The sequence below is a fragment of the Manis pentadactyla genome, chromosome 5 (assembly GCF_030020395.1).
Source record: "Manis pentadactyla isolate mManPen7 chromosome 5, mManPen7.hap1, whole genome shotgun sequence".
NCBI lineage: Eukaryota > Metazoa > Chordata > Mammalia > Pholidota > Manidae > Manis > Manis pentadactyla.
Genome location: NC_080023.1, coordinates 62,324,421 through 62,340,310, shown reverse-complemented (window position 1 = coordinate 62,340,310; position 15,890 = coordinate 62,324,421). Strand labels below are relative to the sequence as shown.

At 39.0% G+C, this 15,890-nt stretch overlaps 2 protein-coding genes across 21 annotated transcripts in view; one reads left to right on the top strand and one right to left on the bottom strand.

Moving 5' to 3' along the window:
- The window catches only part of NUP54 (nucleoporin 54), a 34,136-nt gene extending 30,280 nt beyond the window's left edge, over nt 1-3,856 (top strand). Inside the window, exon 13 of the mRNA XM_057502320.1 lies at nt 2,703-3,856. Coding sequence (XP_057358303.1) covers nt 2,703-2,708 — 6 coding nt within the window. The 3' untranslated portion in view covers nt 2,709-3,856. The remainder of the gene's footprint in view (nt 1-2,702) is intronic.
- ART3 (ADP-ribosyltransferase 3 (inactive)) overlaps nt 1-15,890 on the bottom strand; it is a 35,369-nt gene that overhangs the window by 807 nt on the left and 18,672 nt on the right. Inside the window, exons 4-11 of one of the 20 annotated variants that reach the window (XM_036927486.2) lie at nt 8,717-8,749; nt 7,861-7,893; nt 6,851-6,880; nt 5,082-5,114; nt 4,514-4,546; nt 3,863-3,895; nt 2,538-2,570; nt 1,187-1,219 (exon numbers count right to left, since the gene is read on the bottom strand). In XM_036927486.2, coding sequence (XP_036783381.2) covers nt 1,187-1,219; nt 2,538-2,570; nt 3,863-3,895; nt 4,514-4,546; nt 5,082-5,114; nt 6,851-6,880; nt 7,861-7,893; nt 8,717-8,749 — 261 coding nt within the window. The remainder of the gene's footprint in view (nt 1-1,186; nt 1,220-2,537; nt 2,571-3,862; nt 3,896-4,513; nt 4,547-5,081; nt 5,115-6,850; nt 6,881-7,860; nt 7,894-8,716; nt 8,750-15,890) is intronic. The other 19 variants (XM_036927487.2, XM_057502324.1, XM_057502325.1 and 16 more) reach the window with 19 other exon arrangements.

Below are 15,890 nucleotides of genomic sequence, written 5' to 3'. Positions count from 1 at the left end.
GCTAATGTAAAAAATGAATCTCTTCCTCCATATATACAAAAAAATGACTGTTTTCCTCCATCCAAAACACTGCTCTGGAACTGTTACCCTTTCATCTAAACTAGTGGAGAACAGTTGAATTCATCTCAGATGAACTGTCTCACTCTGCCCTTAACTGAGATAACTGACTGACAGCTGTGTTTTGGTTTGGGCTGCACAAAGGAGCCTTGACTAGAAGTATCCAAATGGGATTACCATTCAGGTTTCATAAGTGAAACAGAAATAGTAAATTATCTAAAAGCCTTCAATGCATATCAATTTGCTTGCCATAACTGGGGATACAGTTACAGGTATACAGATGAGGAAATGGATAGGCAAATGAAGTGCACTGACACATTTATTACTACAGAGCATGGTTCTCAAGGGGACAGTACCGCCCCATTAGAGGGAGTCTAGGAATCTGTCCAGCTACTTGTTGATGGTCACAACAGCAGAGTGGAAGTAGAGAGCTAGATATGCTGCAATGCTCTAGACAGTTTTTCACAATGAAAAGTTGACCCCACTTCTGCACAAATCTTAAATGTGCTGCTAGACATAAGTTAAAAATCTATTTCAGATGTTCAAACCCAGAACCTGAGTCAGTTTTACATATCAACAAAATATTTCTGGATAGTTTTAATAAACATTAGTTTCTACCTAGTACCTGCTTTATTTCTTCACTCTGATTTTCTTATACTTGCATAGAGCAGCTTCCAGTCTTCTAAATCCAAATTTATTTGCATAAGTAAATACAATCATCTGTTCACCTCATTATGTCTTCTCATATAATCTAGGCATTTATATATTGAAATATAATTTTGTTATAAATCATAGGACATTATATTGGTTTTTATGGGTGTGGGTGGGTTTTATCTGAATCTTCAGGATAGTATAAGGGCTTTATAAAGTGTTAGTTAAAAAAGCAAAAACTAGGTTGATAGGGTTGAGAACCACTGTTGTAAACAGCACAGGGTGTGTACAGACAGTTGAAAATGATTGATTACCCCAAATTATCCCCACCACATATGCACATATAAGCATATGACATTTTATTCTATTGTGATATCTCAAACTCTTTAAATTGTTCCTTAATTATTGAGGAAAAAAATTTACTTTTCTACACTGCAGATCAGATATTTATCAATTAACAAAATGAGATATTTCTTACTAGGATTGTCGATATCTTCTTGACTTTTGTATTCTAAAATATAAAGAGATTTTGAGTTAGTTGCATTGTACACTTATTTATCCCCAAGAGAAAAGTCTGACTAAATAATTAAGCAAACTTGGCTGTCTCTGGGAGTGGGTCTGAGGGGCAGGGTGTTAGATATAGAGGTATGTGTGGAGTTGGGAGAAAGGTTTATTTTTTACTAACTTTTGTGTTCTGAATTTTTCAACCATGTGTTTCCATTAAAAGATTAAATTTTATGTTTCCATTAAAAAAAGATTAAAATTATGTTTACAAAAAAGTATTTATTCTACACTCTGACCTAAGATTCCCAAGAACAACATTAATACCTACCATTCACTGAATGCTTACTATGTGTCAACATACTGTGCAAATGCTTTGCATACACTCATGTTTATTAGAGTCCGAGAAGGTAGGCATAGTTACTGGTATTATACAGATGTTCCTCAAGACTTGCACGAAGCCACAGAGGTCATCAGTGCAACACTGCCTGATTGCAAAGCCTTTGCTCTTTATTACTATGCTGTGCTAACTCCAAATGTGTTGGAAGCATTGATATATTACAATGTTGCCATATTTGGATGGCTTAAGATGCCAAATGCCAATTCTAGGAGTCCAGCACAGAGGTGTATTTTCTATAATTAAATCTGGCTGCAAGACGTGTCATTTTATAGAAAATGAACAAAATTTGAAAAGTTTGAGTCCTGGTTTTCTCCTTATAGCCTTCTACAGGTTTCTTAACCTTCCTATGTTCCATGTGTTTTTATCTCTGAAATGGCAGTAACAGTATTTATTGTCCTGGATTTAAATGAGATCTGTGTAAATGTTTTCACACTGCCTTTAAAAATGCCTGCACTATACAAGCCTTCCAGGAGAGGGCACTATACAAACAGTCCCAGCAGGACCTAGCAGCCTGTTGGAGGACATGGTGAGAGTAGTGAGGAGCACAGAATGACTGGCCTCATGCTGTATGGCTCTCATACACACGTGGATGATGCTATTCCTGTGATTACAGATTCCATCACAGTAGCCAACCCACCATGGGAAGCCTCTGACCCCATTAGGGAACAGACAGGAGGAGCTGGAAGCCAACTGTTCTGGCGTTAGGTCAAGCACCTTTCCCTCTGCTTGGCCCAGAAAGCCTTAACAGCAGCCTTCTGTTTACACTGAAAAGCGTTCTCAACATTTTCCCCGTCTGGCTTGCAGACTGAGATGTCAGAAGCTGGGGAGTCCAGGTGTCCTCCCCAAACCCCTTAAAATTGAACTGGATGATTATGGGAAAGGACTCAGAGCCCCATGAGGCCTCTACCCCCAGTCAAGAGTTTATTACCAGGTCTTCTTTCCGGTTGTAACATTTTTATTCCTAAATGAGAGATTTTCAGGTAACAGACAACAGCTACCATTTACTACTATTATAAAATTCTCATTCATTTTGCCTGTACTTTATCTTATTAGGGCTTTAATTAGTCCTGCTGATATTTTCTTCATTTTACAGATGTGAAAAGAGAGGTGCAGAAAAATGAAGTAACTTGCACAAAATTACCCAGAGAGAAATGGCAGAGGAAAGACTCAATGAAGCTGGGTCTGTGTGTCTACACAGCCCATGTTCATCCCACACCCAGCACAGTGGCTGCCTTTCATGTAAGCAGTGTGCCTAGTAAGGCGCCAACAAGGGGACTGTGCAAACTCAGGTCCAGCAAGCTGAAGAGTTGAGGACACACAGGTGTGTCATAGTGTCATTAGAGGTTCATTTCAAAGTTGTGGCCAAATAAATCCAACACCGAAAATCTGGGTGAATATGAAAGTTGCTGGACCATCTCTCCAGGCCTATGTCTGTGCTTTCAGTGATTAACTGTGAGCATGCTGTTCCTGTACACAGCATGCAGTTTCCATAAACAGCAATGTTAGGCAAAAGCTCAGTACTGTGTGGATGGCTGTAAAGAGGCTAAAAATCTAATTTCTTTAACAAATGATCATTCCATAATAACAAAACTGACCAAAAATTGTTTCAAAACACTACATGAGCTCAGAAGAAAGGATTCAAGACATGCACGCTGAGGTTTTGTGTTTTATAGTCTTTACAGATATCTGCACAAGGTAAACATGACAAGCATTAGCCACATTTGAAATATGGCAGTTTGGAGGCCTAGAGAAGTCTTATTGTCCATAGCTCTCTGGCAAAATATCATGTCCACTTTTTGTTTTTTAATTTATTTTTCCTCCTTGTCTCTGGAAAAAAGTATTTTAAAATTAAGTTTCTATTTTCTTCTTCTTCTGTAAGAATAGGTTCCGAACCCTTTCTGAGGCACCTGACAGGAGCAGCACACTGTGAAGTTTCTCTGGTCTCAGAAACCCATGGCCCCGCGATGGCCTTGGCCTCAGAGCAATAGCCTCACACTTTTTAAATGTCCATTTTCATGGTCATATCTTAGAGGTAGGTTACATCTGCCAATGTAAATATACTGGAAAAACACTTGAGGAACCCCAAGTCTTAAGGAACAGGTACTTGATCCTTAGTTAAAGACACCTGGTCCTTCACTAACTTATGAGATCTTGTGGTAAGTACATAGGCTCCCCTGCATGTCTAATGGTGCCAATTACATCGATAACCTCCAAAGTGGCAGCTTCCTCTCTGACATGCCTACCATTGCTTACCAGGTAGTGAAAAAGGTTCTGGAATTTTCATTCCTAAATGAGAAAGAAGTTTTCAGTGACTTGCAATTTGTTCCAGTGAGTACAATTTCCAAATTCTTGTCATTAGCTCAAGTGACACATGCGCCAGAGGTCCCACTGCACTGTGGTTTCTGACTTTTTATGTGAAAATTCTGGCTACATGAACCCTCACTGTGCAAATCCCCACCAAGCTTAAGGGAGCCTAAGAGAGCCTTCTGTCATCGTTACCCTCCAAGCCTGTCTCCATGCCAGGAAAATACTATGCTTGGAGTCCCAGATGCTGAGATACTAGTGAAAGCTAACGGTCAGCTTTTGCATAAAGTTAAAGTTTCCCCTGAATAACTTCAACTGTAGAACTTGGAATGTGCTGGACTGCCTGCCTTCAGGGCCCAGCAGCCTTGCCTTCAGCTATGCCCCAGTGAAGCTAACTTTTCTGCACCAGGAATGCATGGCACTAGGAAAAAAAGGCACTTTCTCGACTCTCTTCAGCTAACTCTTTGTAGAATGGCTGGCAGGCAGCTCTAAGGGAAATATTAATGAAAAACAGTTTCATGACAGTATTCTCTTTAATGCCTGGGGGAATCCTCCTCACCTTACACTTGGACATAGAAAGTAAACAGAAAGCTATCTTACCAGGTATTTGAGTGGGTTCATGGTTCTCCACACCTAAAGACAGAAATGAACATTGGTTAGTATTAACTCAATTATCATGCATTGTTAATGCTCCCTTTTGCTCATTCAATGGCACTTCATTCTCTAACTGGACAAAGCCCAAACTCTGTAGCCTAGACTTCAAGAATTTCCATGATCTGGCCCATATCTCTCCAACCTTATCTTAAGGTAGTCCTAGTATGTCGGTTTTTACATGAAACAGTAGTGGGTTAAGACTTTGCTTGGTTTAGTTCTACTTTTAGCTCTATGATTGGGCAGCCTTCTTAATCCCTCTGAGCTTCAATTCCTTATTTATGTAAAAAAAATACTTTGTAGATTTGTAGTAAGTGATGATTAAAGGAGGTACATATAAAAATGTTTAGTACATTATGTGGAAGGTAATAAGCACTCAATGGAAGGAGTCCCTCTATTCCGATTTAACTCATTCTTCAACTGCTACATGCCAGGTAATGTGCTTAGTCCTAGGAGTCCTCACGTCTCTTCGTAATCTTGTAGCTAGTTTCAAAGAGTAAGTAAAAAGATCACTCACTGGGTAAGACAGTGAACTCCTGGCTTTTCACTCCTAAAGGTGAGAATAGAAACTATGAAATTATGCAGTAAGAACTATTAAAAATGCAACTGGCTTGAAAATTAATTTAACTTTATATTTACATGGCTATTTACAGTGGAAAACTCTAAAAGCTTTGGAAGATGGCAAGGGACAAGGTAAAAGGGGAGACAGTCTGATCCACGGGAGCATGACTGACTTATGTGAAACAATGGCCTCTGATCCAGGATCCTCCTAAAAGCAAAACAGCTCTTGTTGATTTGGTTTTATTCAGTCCAAAGACAGACCAACATATGTCATAATATATTTTCAAAAACATTTCTTTGTAAAAATAAGATTATCTAAGTAATCCATTATAATTACAGATACTTTGGAAAAATACAGGAAATTATTAAAAATTGCTCATAATCCCAGATCTCAAAACTACTCATTCTTAACATTTTTGGCATATTTCCTTTTAATCTCTTTGCTGTGTATGTGTGTCTGTATGCGTGTATACATTTTTTTAAATTGTTTCCAGTTTTATTGAGATATAACTGACATACAGCACTGTATAAGTTTATAGTATGTAGCATACCGATTGGACTTACATATATTGTGAAAAGATTACCACAATTAGTTAACATCCTGGATCTCACATAGACACATATAAACAAGAAAAATGTTCTTTTTCTTGTTTTGAGAACTCTTAGGATCTAGTCTATTAACAACTTTTAAATACAGTCTTAGGGCAGTGTAAGTATCATCACCAAGCTGCACATTACATCCAGTACCTACTTATCTTGTAACTAAAAGTTTGAACCTTTTGATATTTTATAATAAAGTTGGTATTTTATTCTACATGTTGTTTAGATCCTATTTGCCACTGTATTTTAAGTACTTTCTCATATCTTTAAATACAAAAATAGGACTTTTAAGTTGTTTAGTGTTTCATAATATGGATATAATTTAACTTCTTTAACAATACCCAACTATTGGACACTAAGGTTACTTACAAATTTTAGCTACCATAATACTGTGTAAACATTTTTGTACACAAATCTTTATGTTTATGTCCTTAGGACAAATAACAAAGTGTTTTTACTGGGTTAAAAGGTATGGACACTTTTAAGGCTGGTAATACATACTATCAAATTGTCCTCCAGAAAAGTTCCAGTTTATAATCTCCCCAGTAATTCATGAGAGTGTTCCTATCCCAGCACCTTCAAGGACATTTAATTAATACCATTTTAAAAAAAAAGACAAAAACAGAAACTTGGGAATAAGTTGAACTTTGAAATATATTTAATAATCAAATGGATATAGCTAATACCATCTGTTACTCAGATTGCTAGAAGCAGAAATAAATATACAAAATCATCACCTGAATTTGAAAAAAGATACTGCCATTGTTTAATGCCCCTCTCAACACTTTAGGTCCCAAGAGTCTGTGAAATAATTAGTCACACCTTCCTCTATCTATATAAACAGCCAGCATAATGCAGAAAATACGTTCTCTAGAACTGGTTCCCCATGTCATGTCTAACCACTCAGCAGGAGGACCTAAGAGTTGTCAGATAGGCTCAGAAAGCTGCTGTGTCATCATTATAATGAAGTATATCTGAAACTTAGGAGGCTCTGATACACCAACTAGTAAGCTAAGATGGGTTCTGCCTTCTCAGTTTCCTTTACCACGCCATGCCCACCTGCTCCCATCCCTGAGGGTGTGGCCTTGCAAATGTAAAGCCCCAGAGTTTATGACAACGCCTTACCAGGGTCTTCAAGCTTCTGATTTTTCTCACCTAAGTTACAATAAGAAACTTGTCAGTTTTAACGACTGGACAAAATAATTGGGAGTTACTATTGTTATAGCAAAACTATTTTCAGGTACTATGGCCATGAAGAATGATTTGGTATATCCAATAAGTGAATGCTACTAAATTTAAATGTCAACCAGAGTTTAAATGCACCTTGGCTAACTGGGCTGGAACATTCTTCTGGCCCACCCTACTAAGAAAAACCATCACATCTAGCAATTCTCCTGGGGATCTCACTGAGCTAGAAAAATGTCTGTCTTGAAGAGTCAGCTGAGGTCCCTGTGAAGTGGCCCATAAAATTTCTGACTGTAATGGGCCAATCAGAAGTGTTGTTAAGCAGCTCCTCTGGGTCATCAAATACTCCCACCAAGACTAGTAATATCTTCCAAACATCAGAAACTGCATACTTAAGGAAGGGCCAGGTACTCTTATCTCTTCAATAAAGAAAAACTTACTGTAGCTTCGTGAGCCAAACACCTAATAAGGAAGTTAAATGCAAAGAAGTGATTTGGGCCACATCATCATAAATGGAAACTTGGGGAAAAAGCATCTAATTACTCATATATTTTAGTCAAATTGATGCCAAACGTCAGCATATTTGAGATTTACAAATGACCAACTTCTGCTTTCATCTGGATGTTTGGTATCACACAGGCTAATCTCATGACCGAACACAGAGACTCTCAGACCTGTCAGGGGCAACTAGCTCTTCAAGTGCCACCAACCTGTTCCTAAGAATGTTCCCATATTATTCAGAACCCAGATAGCCAACCCTCTCATATGCAGGGAGGTAAATTTCCCCAGAATAGATTCCTCCCCACCCATTCCCCACTCCTTGTATCTGCCATGTTACTCATTCACAGCTACAGAGTACTCCTTCTCTTCAGCTAAGAATTCAATTTACTAAATAGGAAAGAGCTACAAAACATCCATTAAGGATTATTTTCTTAAATTATAACTCTTACCAGGCTTGTAGATATAGATGGGTTGAAAATATTCTGAAACACAAACATGTTTTTGTTACACAGTACTATATGCTCAGATGTGAATGTCAGGTTCAGCTTATTTTTAAATGCTTATTAATAATAAAGATTTGAGTTGGCTTACATTTAAGATAATAGAAAATATGGTAATATGAAAAATATAAGATTTCAGTCTCAAAAACAAATGGATGTGGATTTATTTTAATTATATGAAGAAAAATTCATAGAAAAACTAGTCAGGAAGACAGCTAGAAACAGACCCTTATTTTCAAACTTTTAAATAAGGATGTCTTCAAAAAGATCCACTCAAAGTATGCATGAGCCCAAGGCATATTCTGGCAACTTTGGTTCAAATCTGCTGGGCTTGTGTGATTTTGCTGTTCCTGAATACACTAAGAGTTCCTGTTCACCTTCCCAAATCTTTCCTATGGTTTTCTAAGAAAGAATCGTTTTTTTGTCACATCCTTCTGTTCTTCTCTGAAGAAGCTGAGATAGACCGAATTACCTACCATTCCGTCCCTGCCAGTCTCCCCTCAGCCCCCTGAGCCATAGTCACTCTATTCCTTCATTAGTCTCCCGAATGTTATTTCCTAAGGTATCAAAACACAGGCCACAAGTCTAACTCCATGCAGAAGGGTCATATAGGGGCGTGAACAGGCTGGAGCGAGAGATGCGCATCCCTGCCTGGGGCTGAGGTAACAAGCAAGTGGCAGCAGTGCTCCTCCTTGAGAGAATGCTGACTGACAGTGGGACCCTGGTGGGGGGCCCCAGCCCAGAGCTGTGAGAAATAATGCTGGTAAAACTCCCACTACAGAGAATACTTTAAAGCATAGCTTACCTGTGTTCTCAACACAATGTGCAGTCTTTAGTCCTGAAACATAAAGACAGAAAGCTTTATTAGTCAGACACAATCTACCCTAGTAAAGATTTCAGATTGGCCTGTGGCTACTCAGTAACCTAATCGGCAAACTCCTCACCTATCAGACCCATACTTTAGTGGGATTCAAACTGCAGAACAACTACATTTTTGTATTCATTGTACAAAGGAGGTATGACCTTAGGTAAGACAGCTAACATTTCTAGAACTTAATTTCCTCATCTGTGTCTTTTACTGGGAGACTGCTTCAAATGACCGACATAGGCCCATCCAAAGTTACACTTTATGACTCTGTTCTGTGATTAGTCTGTGTAAGTCAAGGGAAAATTTACCTGTCTGTTCAATTAATCCTCTATTCAGATACTAAATGTCCTTGAGCAAATCTCCTTTACTATGACAATTCCTATGCACTGGAGAAAGAATTCTAATCACATCTCTGGCATCCTTGACCATATAAATAAAGACCCTTCATATTCATATAGAGAAACAGAGATGGGCTGCCCCAGAAAACTGTTCTAGATGTAAAGAAATCCACAACTTCTGGAGAACAGGAACAGGGCACCTAACAGTAAGGCCCTAGATCCTCCTCCTGGTGATGCCCTAGAGTCATCAGGGGCGCAGTGATTCCCCTGAGGCTTAATAAAAAGGAAGGTCTGCTAGCCAGCCCACAGCAAGTAAGGCAAAAACGGCAGCGAGAGGGTGTTTAGATTTGGGGCCAGCCTGAGCCAGGGAGGGCTTCTCAGAATGCCACCTGAAGGCCTAGTGTCCTATGATCTCTTCTCCATGTCCTGCTAACTCACTGGCCCAATCTGGATGTTCAACTACCTGAGGATGAACCACTCCATCTAAGATGGGGGCCTGGCTTCACTATGACAGATGTGCTCTTTTGTAAGCTGCTCTCTAATCTTATTCTATTTGTGAACTTTGAACCAAGAATCCAGATAACTTGCTCCAGTTTCTACTAGTTCAGGAAATGGTAAAGATCTGTTAGACTCGGGGTGGTACCCTGAGGCTAACCTCAGGTGTTTGGCTGGGCTAAATATGTAAAAAACAGTTCTAGAAACTAATACACAATACTGCCTCAGCAGCTGATGAGTGAGCGCAAGCCTCACCCGAAGGGCTTACATGAGGGTGAGGGGAGTTGGGATGAAGAGCTACAGTGTAATAGAGAGATTTAGCCTGGTGACCAGAAAGGGGGATTTTAAAAGCCTTTATCTTTTGTCTATAGCACAAATTAGAGCATGGTTCTTAAAGTGTAGTCTTACAATCACATACTTCAGAATCACCTGGGTATTTATTAAAATTGCAGATTCCAGGACCCTGCCAGGACTATTGATAGAGAATTTCTGGGGGCTCATGCCTGGTAATATGCATTTTAAGCAAAGACTCTAAGTGATCTTTATGCACAAAATTTTTGACCAACTCCCCAGAAGTAGGGGATAGATATCTTTTTTTTAATTTTTATTTTATTTTGTTATCATTAATCTACAATTACATGAAGAACACTATGTTTACTAGGCTCCCCCCTTCAACAAGTCCCCCCCCCCACACCATTAGAGTCACTGTCCATCAGCGTAGTAAGATGCTGTAGAATCACTACTTCTCTTCACTGTGTTGCACAGCTCTCCCCATGCCCCCCCCCTACGTTATACATGCTAATCGTAATGCCCCCTTTCTGTTTACCTGCCCTTATCCCTCCCTTCCCACCCATCCTCCCCAGTCACTTTCCCTATGGTAACTGTTAGTCCATTCTTGGGTTCTGTGATTCTGCTGCTGTTTTGTTCCTTCAGTTTTTCTTTGTTCTTATACTCCACAGATGAGTGAAATCATTTGATACTTGTCTTTCTCTGCCTGGCTTATTTCACTGAGCATAATACCCTCTAGCTCCATCCATGTTGTTGCAAATGGCAGGATTTGTTTTCTTTTTATGGCTGAATAATATTCCATTGTGTATATGTACCACATCTTCTTTATCCATTCATTTAATGATGGACATTTAGGTTGCTTCCATTTCTTGGCTATTGTATATAGTGCTGCGATAAACAGGGGTGCATCTGTCTTTTTCAAACAGGGCTGCTGCATTCTTAGGGTAAATTCCTAGAAGTGGAATTCCTGGGTCAAATGGTATGTCTATTTTGAGCTTTTTGAGGAAACTCCAAACTGCTTTCCACAATGGTTGAAATAATTTACATTCCCACCAGCAGTGTTGGAGGGTTCCTCTTTCTCCCCAATCTCACCAGCATGTGTTGTTGTTTTGTCTTTTGGATGGTGGCGATCCTTACTGGTGTGAGGTGATATCCCGTTGTGGTTTTAATTTGCATTTCTCTGATGACTAGCGATGTGGAGCATCTTTTCATGTGTCTGTTTGCCATCTGAATTTCTTCTTTGGAGAACTGTCTGTTCAGCTCCTCTGCCCATTTTTTGATTGGATTATTTAGTTTTTGTTTGTTGAGGTGCATGAGCTCTTTATATATTTTGGATGTCAACCCTTTATCGGATCTGTCATTTATGAATACATACTGTAGGGTACCTTTTTGTTCTATTGATGGTGTCCTTTGCTGTACAGAAGCTTTTCAGCTTGATATAGTCCCACTTGTTCATTTTTGCTTTTGTTTCCCTTGCCCGGGGAGGTATGTTCATGAAGAAGTCGCTCAAGTTTGTGTCCAAAAGATTTTTGTCTATGATTTTTCTAGGAGTTTTATGGTTTCATGGCTTACATTCAGGTCTTTGATCCATTTTAAATTTACTTTTGTGTATGGGGTTAGACAGTGATCCAGTTTCATTCTCTCACATGTAGCTGTCCAGTTTTGCCAGCACCATCTGTTGAAGAGACTGTCATTTCCCCATTGTATGTCCATGGCTCCTTTATCGTATATTAATTGGCCATATATGTTTGGGTTAATGTCTGGAGTCTCTATTCTGTTCCACTGGTCTGTGGCTTTGTTCTTGTGCCAGTACCAAATTGTCTTGATTACTGTGGCTTTGTAGTAGAGCTTAAAGTTGAGGAGCACGAACCCCCCCCACTTTATTATTCTTTCTCAGGATTGCTTTGGCTATTCGGGGTCTTTGGTTGTTCCATATGAATTTTTGAACTATTTGTTCCAGTTCGTGGAAGAATGTTGCTGGTAATTTGATAGGGATTGCATCAAATCTGTATATTGCTTTGGGCAGGATGGCCATTTTGATGATATTAATTCTTCCTAGCCAAGAGCATGGGATGTGTTTACATTTGTTAGTGTCCTTTTTAATTTCTTTTAAGAGTGTCTTATAGTTTTCAGGGTATAGGCCTTTCATTCCTTGGTTAGGTTTATTCCTAGGTATTTTATTCTTTTTGATGCAATTGTGAATGGAATTATTTTCCTGATTTCTCTTTCTATTAGTTCATTGTTAGTGTATAGGAAAGCCACAGATTTCTGTGTGTTAATTTTGTATCCTGCAACTTTGCTGTATTCTGATATCAGTTCTAGTAGTTTTGGAGTGGAGTCTTTAGGGTTTTTTATGTACAATATCATGTCATCTGCAAATAGTGCCAGTTTAACTTCTTTTTTTGCCAATTTGGATTGGTTGTATTTCTTTGTTTTGTCTAATTGCCATGGCTAGGACCTCCAGTACTATGTTGAATAACAGTGGGGAGAGTGGGCATCCCTGTCTTGTTCCCGATCTCAGAAGAAAAGCTTTCAGCTTCTCACTGTTCAGTGTGATATTGGCTGTGGGCTTATCATATATGGCCTTTATTATGTTGAGGATACTTGCCCTTTATACCCATTTTGCTGAGAGTTTTTATCATGAAGGGATGTTGAAGTTTGTCGAATGCTTTTTCAGCATCTATGGAGATGATCATGTGGTTTTTGTCCTTCTTTTTGTTGATGTGGTGGCTGATGTTGATTGATTTTCGAATGTTGTGCCATCCTTGCATCCCTGGGATGAATCTCACTTGGTCATGGTGTATGATCCTTTTGATATATTTTTGAATTCAGTTTGCTAATATTTTGTTGAGTATTGTTGCATCTAGGTTCATCAGGGATATCTGTCTGTAATTTTCTTTTTTGGTGGGTTTTTTGCCTGGTTTTGGTCTTAGGGTAATGTTGGCTTCATAGAATGAGTTTGGGAGTATTCCCTCCTCTTCTATTTTTTGGAAAACTTTAAGGAGAATGGGTATTATGTCTTCTCTGTATGTCTGATAAAATTCTGAGGTAAATCCATCTGGCCTGGTGGTTTTGTTCCTGGGTAGTTTTTTGATTACCACTTCAATTTCTTTGCTGGTAATTGGTTTGTTTAGATTTTATGTTTCTTCCTTGGTCAGTCTTGTAAGGTTGTATTTTTGTAAGAAGTTGTCCATTTCTTCTAGGTTTTCCAGTTTGTTAGCATATAGGTTTTCATTTTATTCTCTAATAACTCTTTGTATTTCTATGGGTTCCATCGTGATTTTTCTTTTCTCATTTCTGATTCTGTTGATGTGTGTTGATTCTCTTTTTGTCTTAATAAGTCTGGCTAGAGGCTTATCTATATTGTTTATTTTCTCAAAAGCCAGCTCTTGGTTTCATTGATTTATTCTATTGTTTTATTCTTCTCAATTTTATTTATTTCTTCTCTGGTCTTTATTATGTCCCTCCTTCTGCTGACTTTAGGCCTCATTTGTTCATCTTTTTCCAATTTTGATAATTGTGATGTTAGACTATTCATTTGGGTTTGTTCTTCCTCCTTTAAATATGCCTGGATTGCTACATACTTTCCTCTTAAGACTGATTTTGCTGTGTCCCACAGAAGTTGGGGCTTTGTGTTGTTTTGTCATTTGTTTCCATATATTGCTTGATCTCTATTTTGATTTGGTCATTGATCCATTGATTATTTAGGAGCATGTTGTTAAGCCTCCATGTGTTTGTGAGCCTTTTTGCTTTCTTTGTACAATTTAGTTCTAGTTTTATATCTTTGTGGTCTGAAAAGTTGGTTGGTAGAATTTCAATCTTTTTGAATTTACTGAGGTCTTTTTGTGGCCTAGTATGTGGTCTATTCTGGAGAATGTTCCATGTGCACTTGAGAAGAATGCGTATCCTGTTGCTTTTGGATGTAGAGTTCTATAGATGTCTATTAGGTCCATCTGTTCTAGTGTGTTGTTCGGTGCCTCTGTGTCCTTACCAATTTTCTGTCTGGTGGATCTATCCTTTGGAGTTAGTGGTGTGTTGAAGTCTCCTAAAATGAATGCATTGCATTGTATTTCCTCCTTTAATTCTGTTCGTATTTGTTTCACATATGCTGGTGCTCCTGTGTTGGGTGCATATATATTTAGAATGGTTATATCCTCTTGTTGGTCTGAGCCCTTTATCATTATGTAATGTCCTTCTTTATCTCTTGTTACTTTCTTTGTTTTGAAGTCTATTTTGTCTGATACTAGTACTGCAACACCCGCTTTTTTCTCCCTGTTGTTTGCATGGAATATCTTTTTCCATCCCTTGACTTTTAGTCTGTGCATGTCTTTTGGTTTGAGATAGGTCTCTTGTAAGCAGCACATAGATGGGTCTGGCTTTTTTATACATTCTCTTACTCTGTGTCTTTTGATTGGTGCATTCAGTCCATTTACATTTAGGGTGATTATTGAAAGATATCTACTTATTGCCATTGCAGGCTTTAGATTCATGGTTACCAAAGGTTCAAGGTTAGCTTCTTTAGTATCTTACTGCCTAACTTAACTTGCTATTATAGACACTGTGTGGTGATTCTTTATTTCTCTCCCTTCTTATTCCTCCTCCTCCATTCTTTATATGTTGGGTGTTTTATTCTGTGCTCTTTTGTATTTCCTTTAACTGCTTTTGTGGGTATTTGATTTTATTTTTTGCCTTTAATTAGTATTTGGTTGGTCTGCTTTCTTCGCTGTGATTTTATTTTCTCTGTTGACATCTGTTTAGCCTTAGAAGTGCTTCCATCTAGAGCAGTCCCTCTAAAATACCCTGTAGAGGTGGTTTGTGGGAGGCAAATTCCCTCAACTTTTGCTTGCTTGGGAATTGTTTAATCCCTCCTTCATATTTAAATGATAATCGTGCTGGATACAGTATTCTTGGCTCAAGGCCCTTCTGTTTCATTGCATTAAATATATCATGCCATTCTCTTCTGGCCTATAAGATTTCTGTTGAGAAGTTTAATGATACAGCCTGATGGGTTTTCCTTTGTAGGTGACCATTTTCCTCTCTCTAGCTGCCTTTAAAACTCTGTCCTTGTCCTTGATCTTTGCCATTTTAATTATTATGTGTCTTGGTGTTGTCCTCCTTGGGTCCCTTCTGTTGGGAGTTCTGTGTACTTCAGTGGTCTTTTCCATTATTTCCTCCCCCAGTTTGGGGAAGTTTTCAGCAATTATTTCTTCAAATACACTTTCTATCCCTTTTTCTCTCTCTTCTTCTTCTGGTACCCCTACAATGCAGATATTGTTCCTTTTGGATTGGTCACAAAGTTCTCTTAACATTGTTTCATTCCTGGAGATCTTTTTATCTCTCTCTGCTTCAGCTTCTATGATTTCCTGTTCTCTGGTTTCTATTCCATCAATGGCCTGTTGCATCTTATCCATTCTGCTTATAAATCCTTCCAGAGATTGTTTCATTTCTGTAATCTCCTTCCAGAATTCATCCCTTAGCTCTTGCATATTTCTCTGAAGATCCATCAGCATGGTTATGACCTTTATTTTGAATTCTTTTTTAGGGAGATTGGTTAGGTCTATCTCCCCAGATTTCTTCTCAGGAGAGGATGTCTGCGTTAGTCTGGTTTGTATCAAATTCTTCTGCCTTCTCACGGCGATAGATGTGGTTGTGCGGAGCTGGCGCATGTGTTGGCTGGGGGAACATCCCTTCTTGTTGGTTTGTGGCCTTCCTCTCCTGGGAGAACGGCGACCCCTAGCGGCTTGTGCTGAGCAGCTGTGCACAGACAGGGTTCTAAATCTTGCCTGGCTGCTGTGAAATAATCTCTACCCTGCTGCTGTGGGCATGGCCAGCCTCAGGCTGCTGCTCCACTATGGCGGAGCGGCATCCGAGGGGAAACGGGTAGGAGACTATTTATCTCCATGAGGGGCCTCAGTGCCGCGCTGCCACCCAGGGGGTTAGGGCACCTGGAGTTCCCCAGGATTCCCAGATGCTGGGCTAAGTGTTCTGGG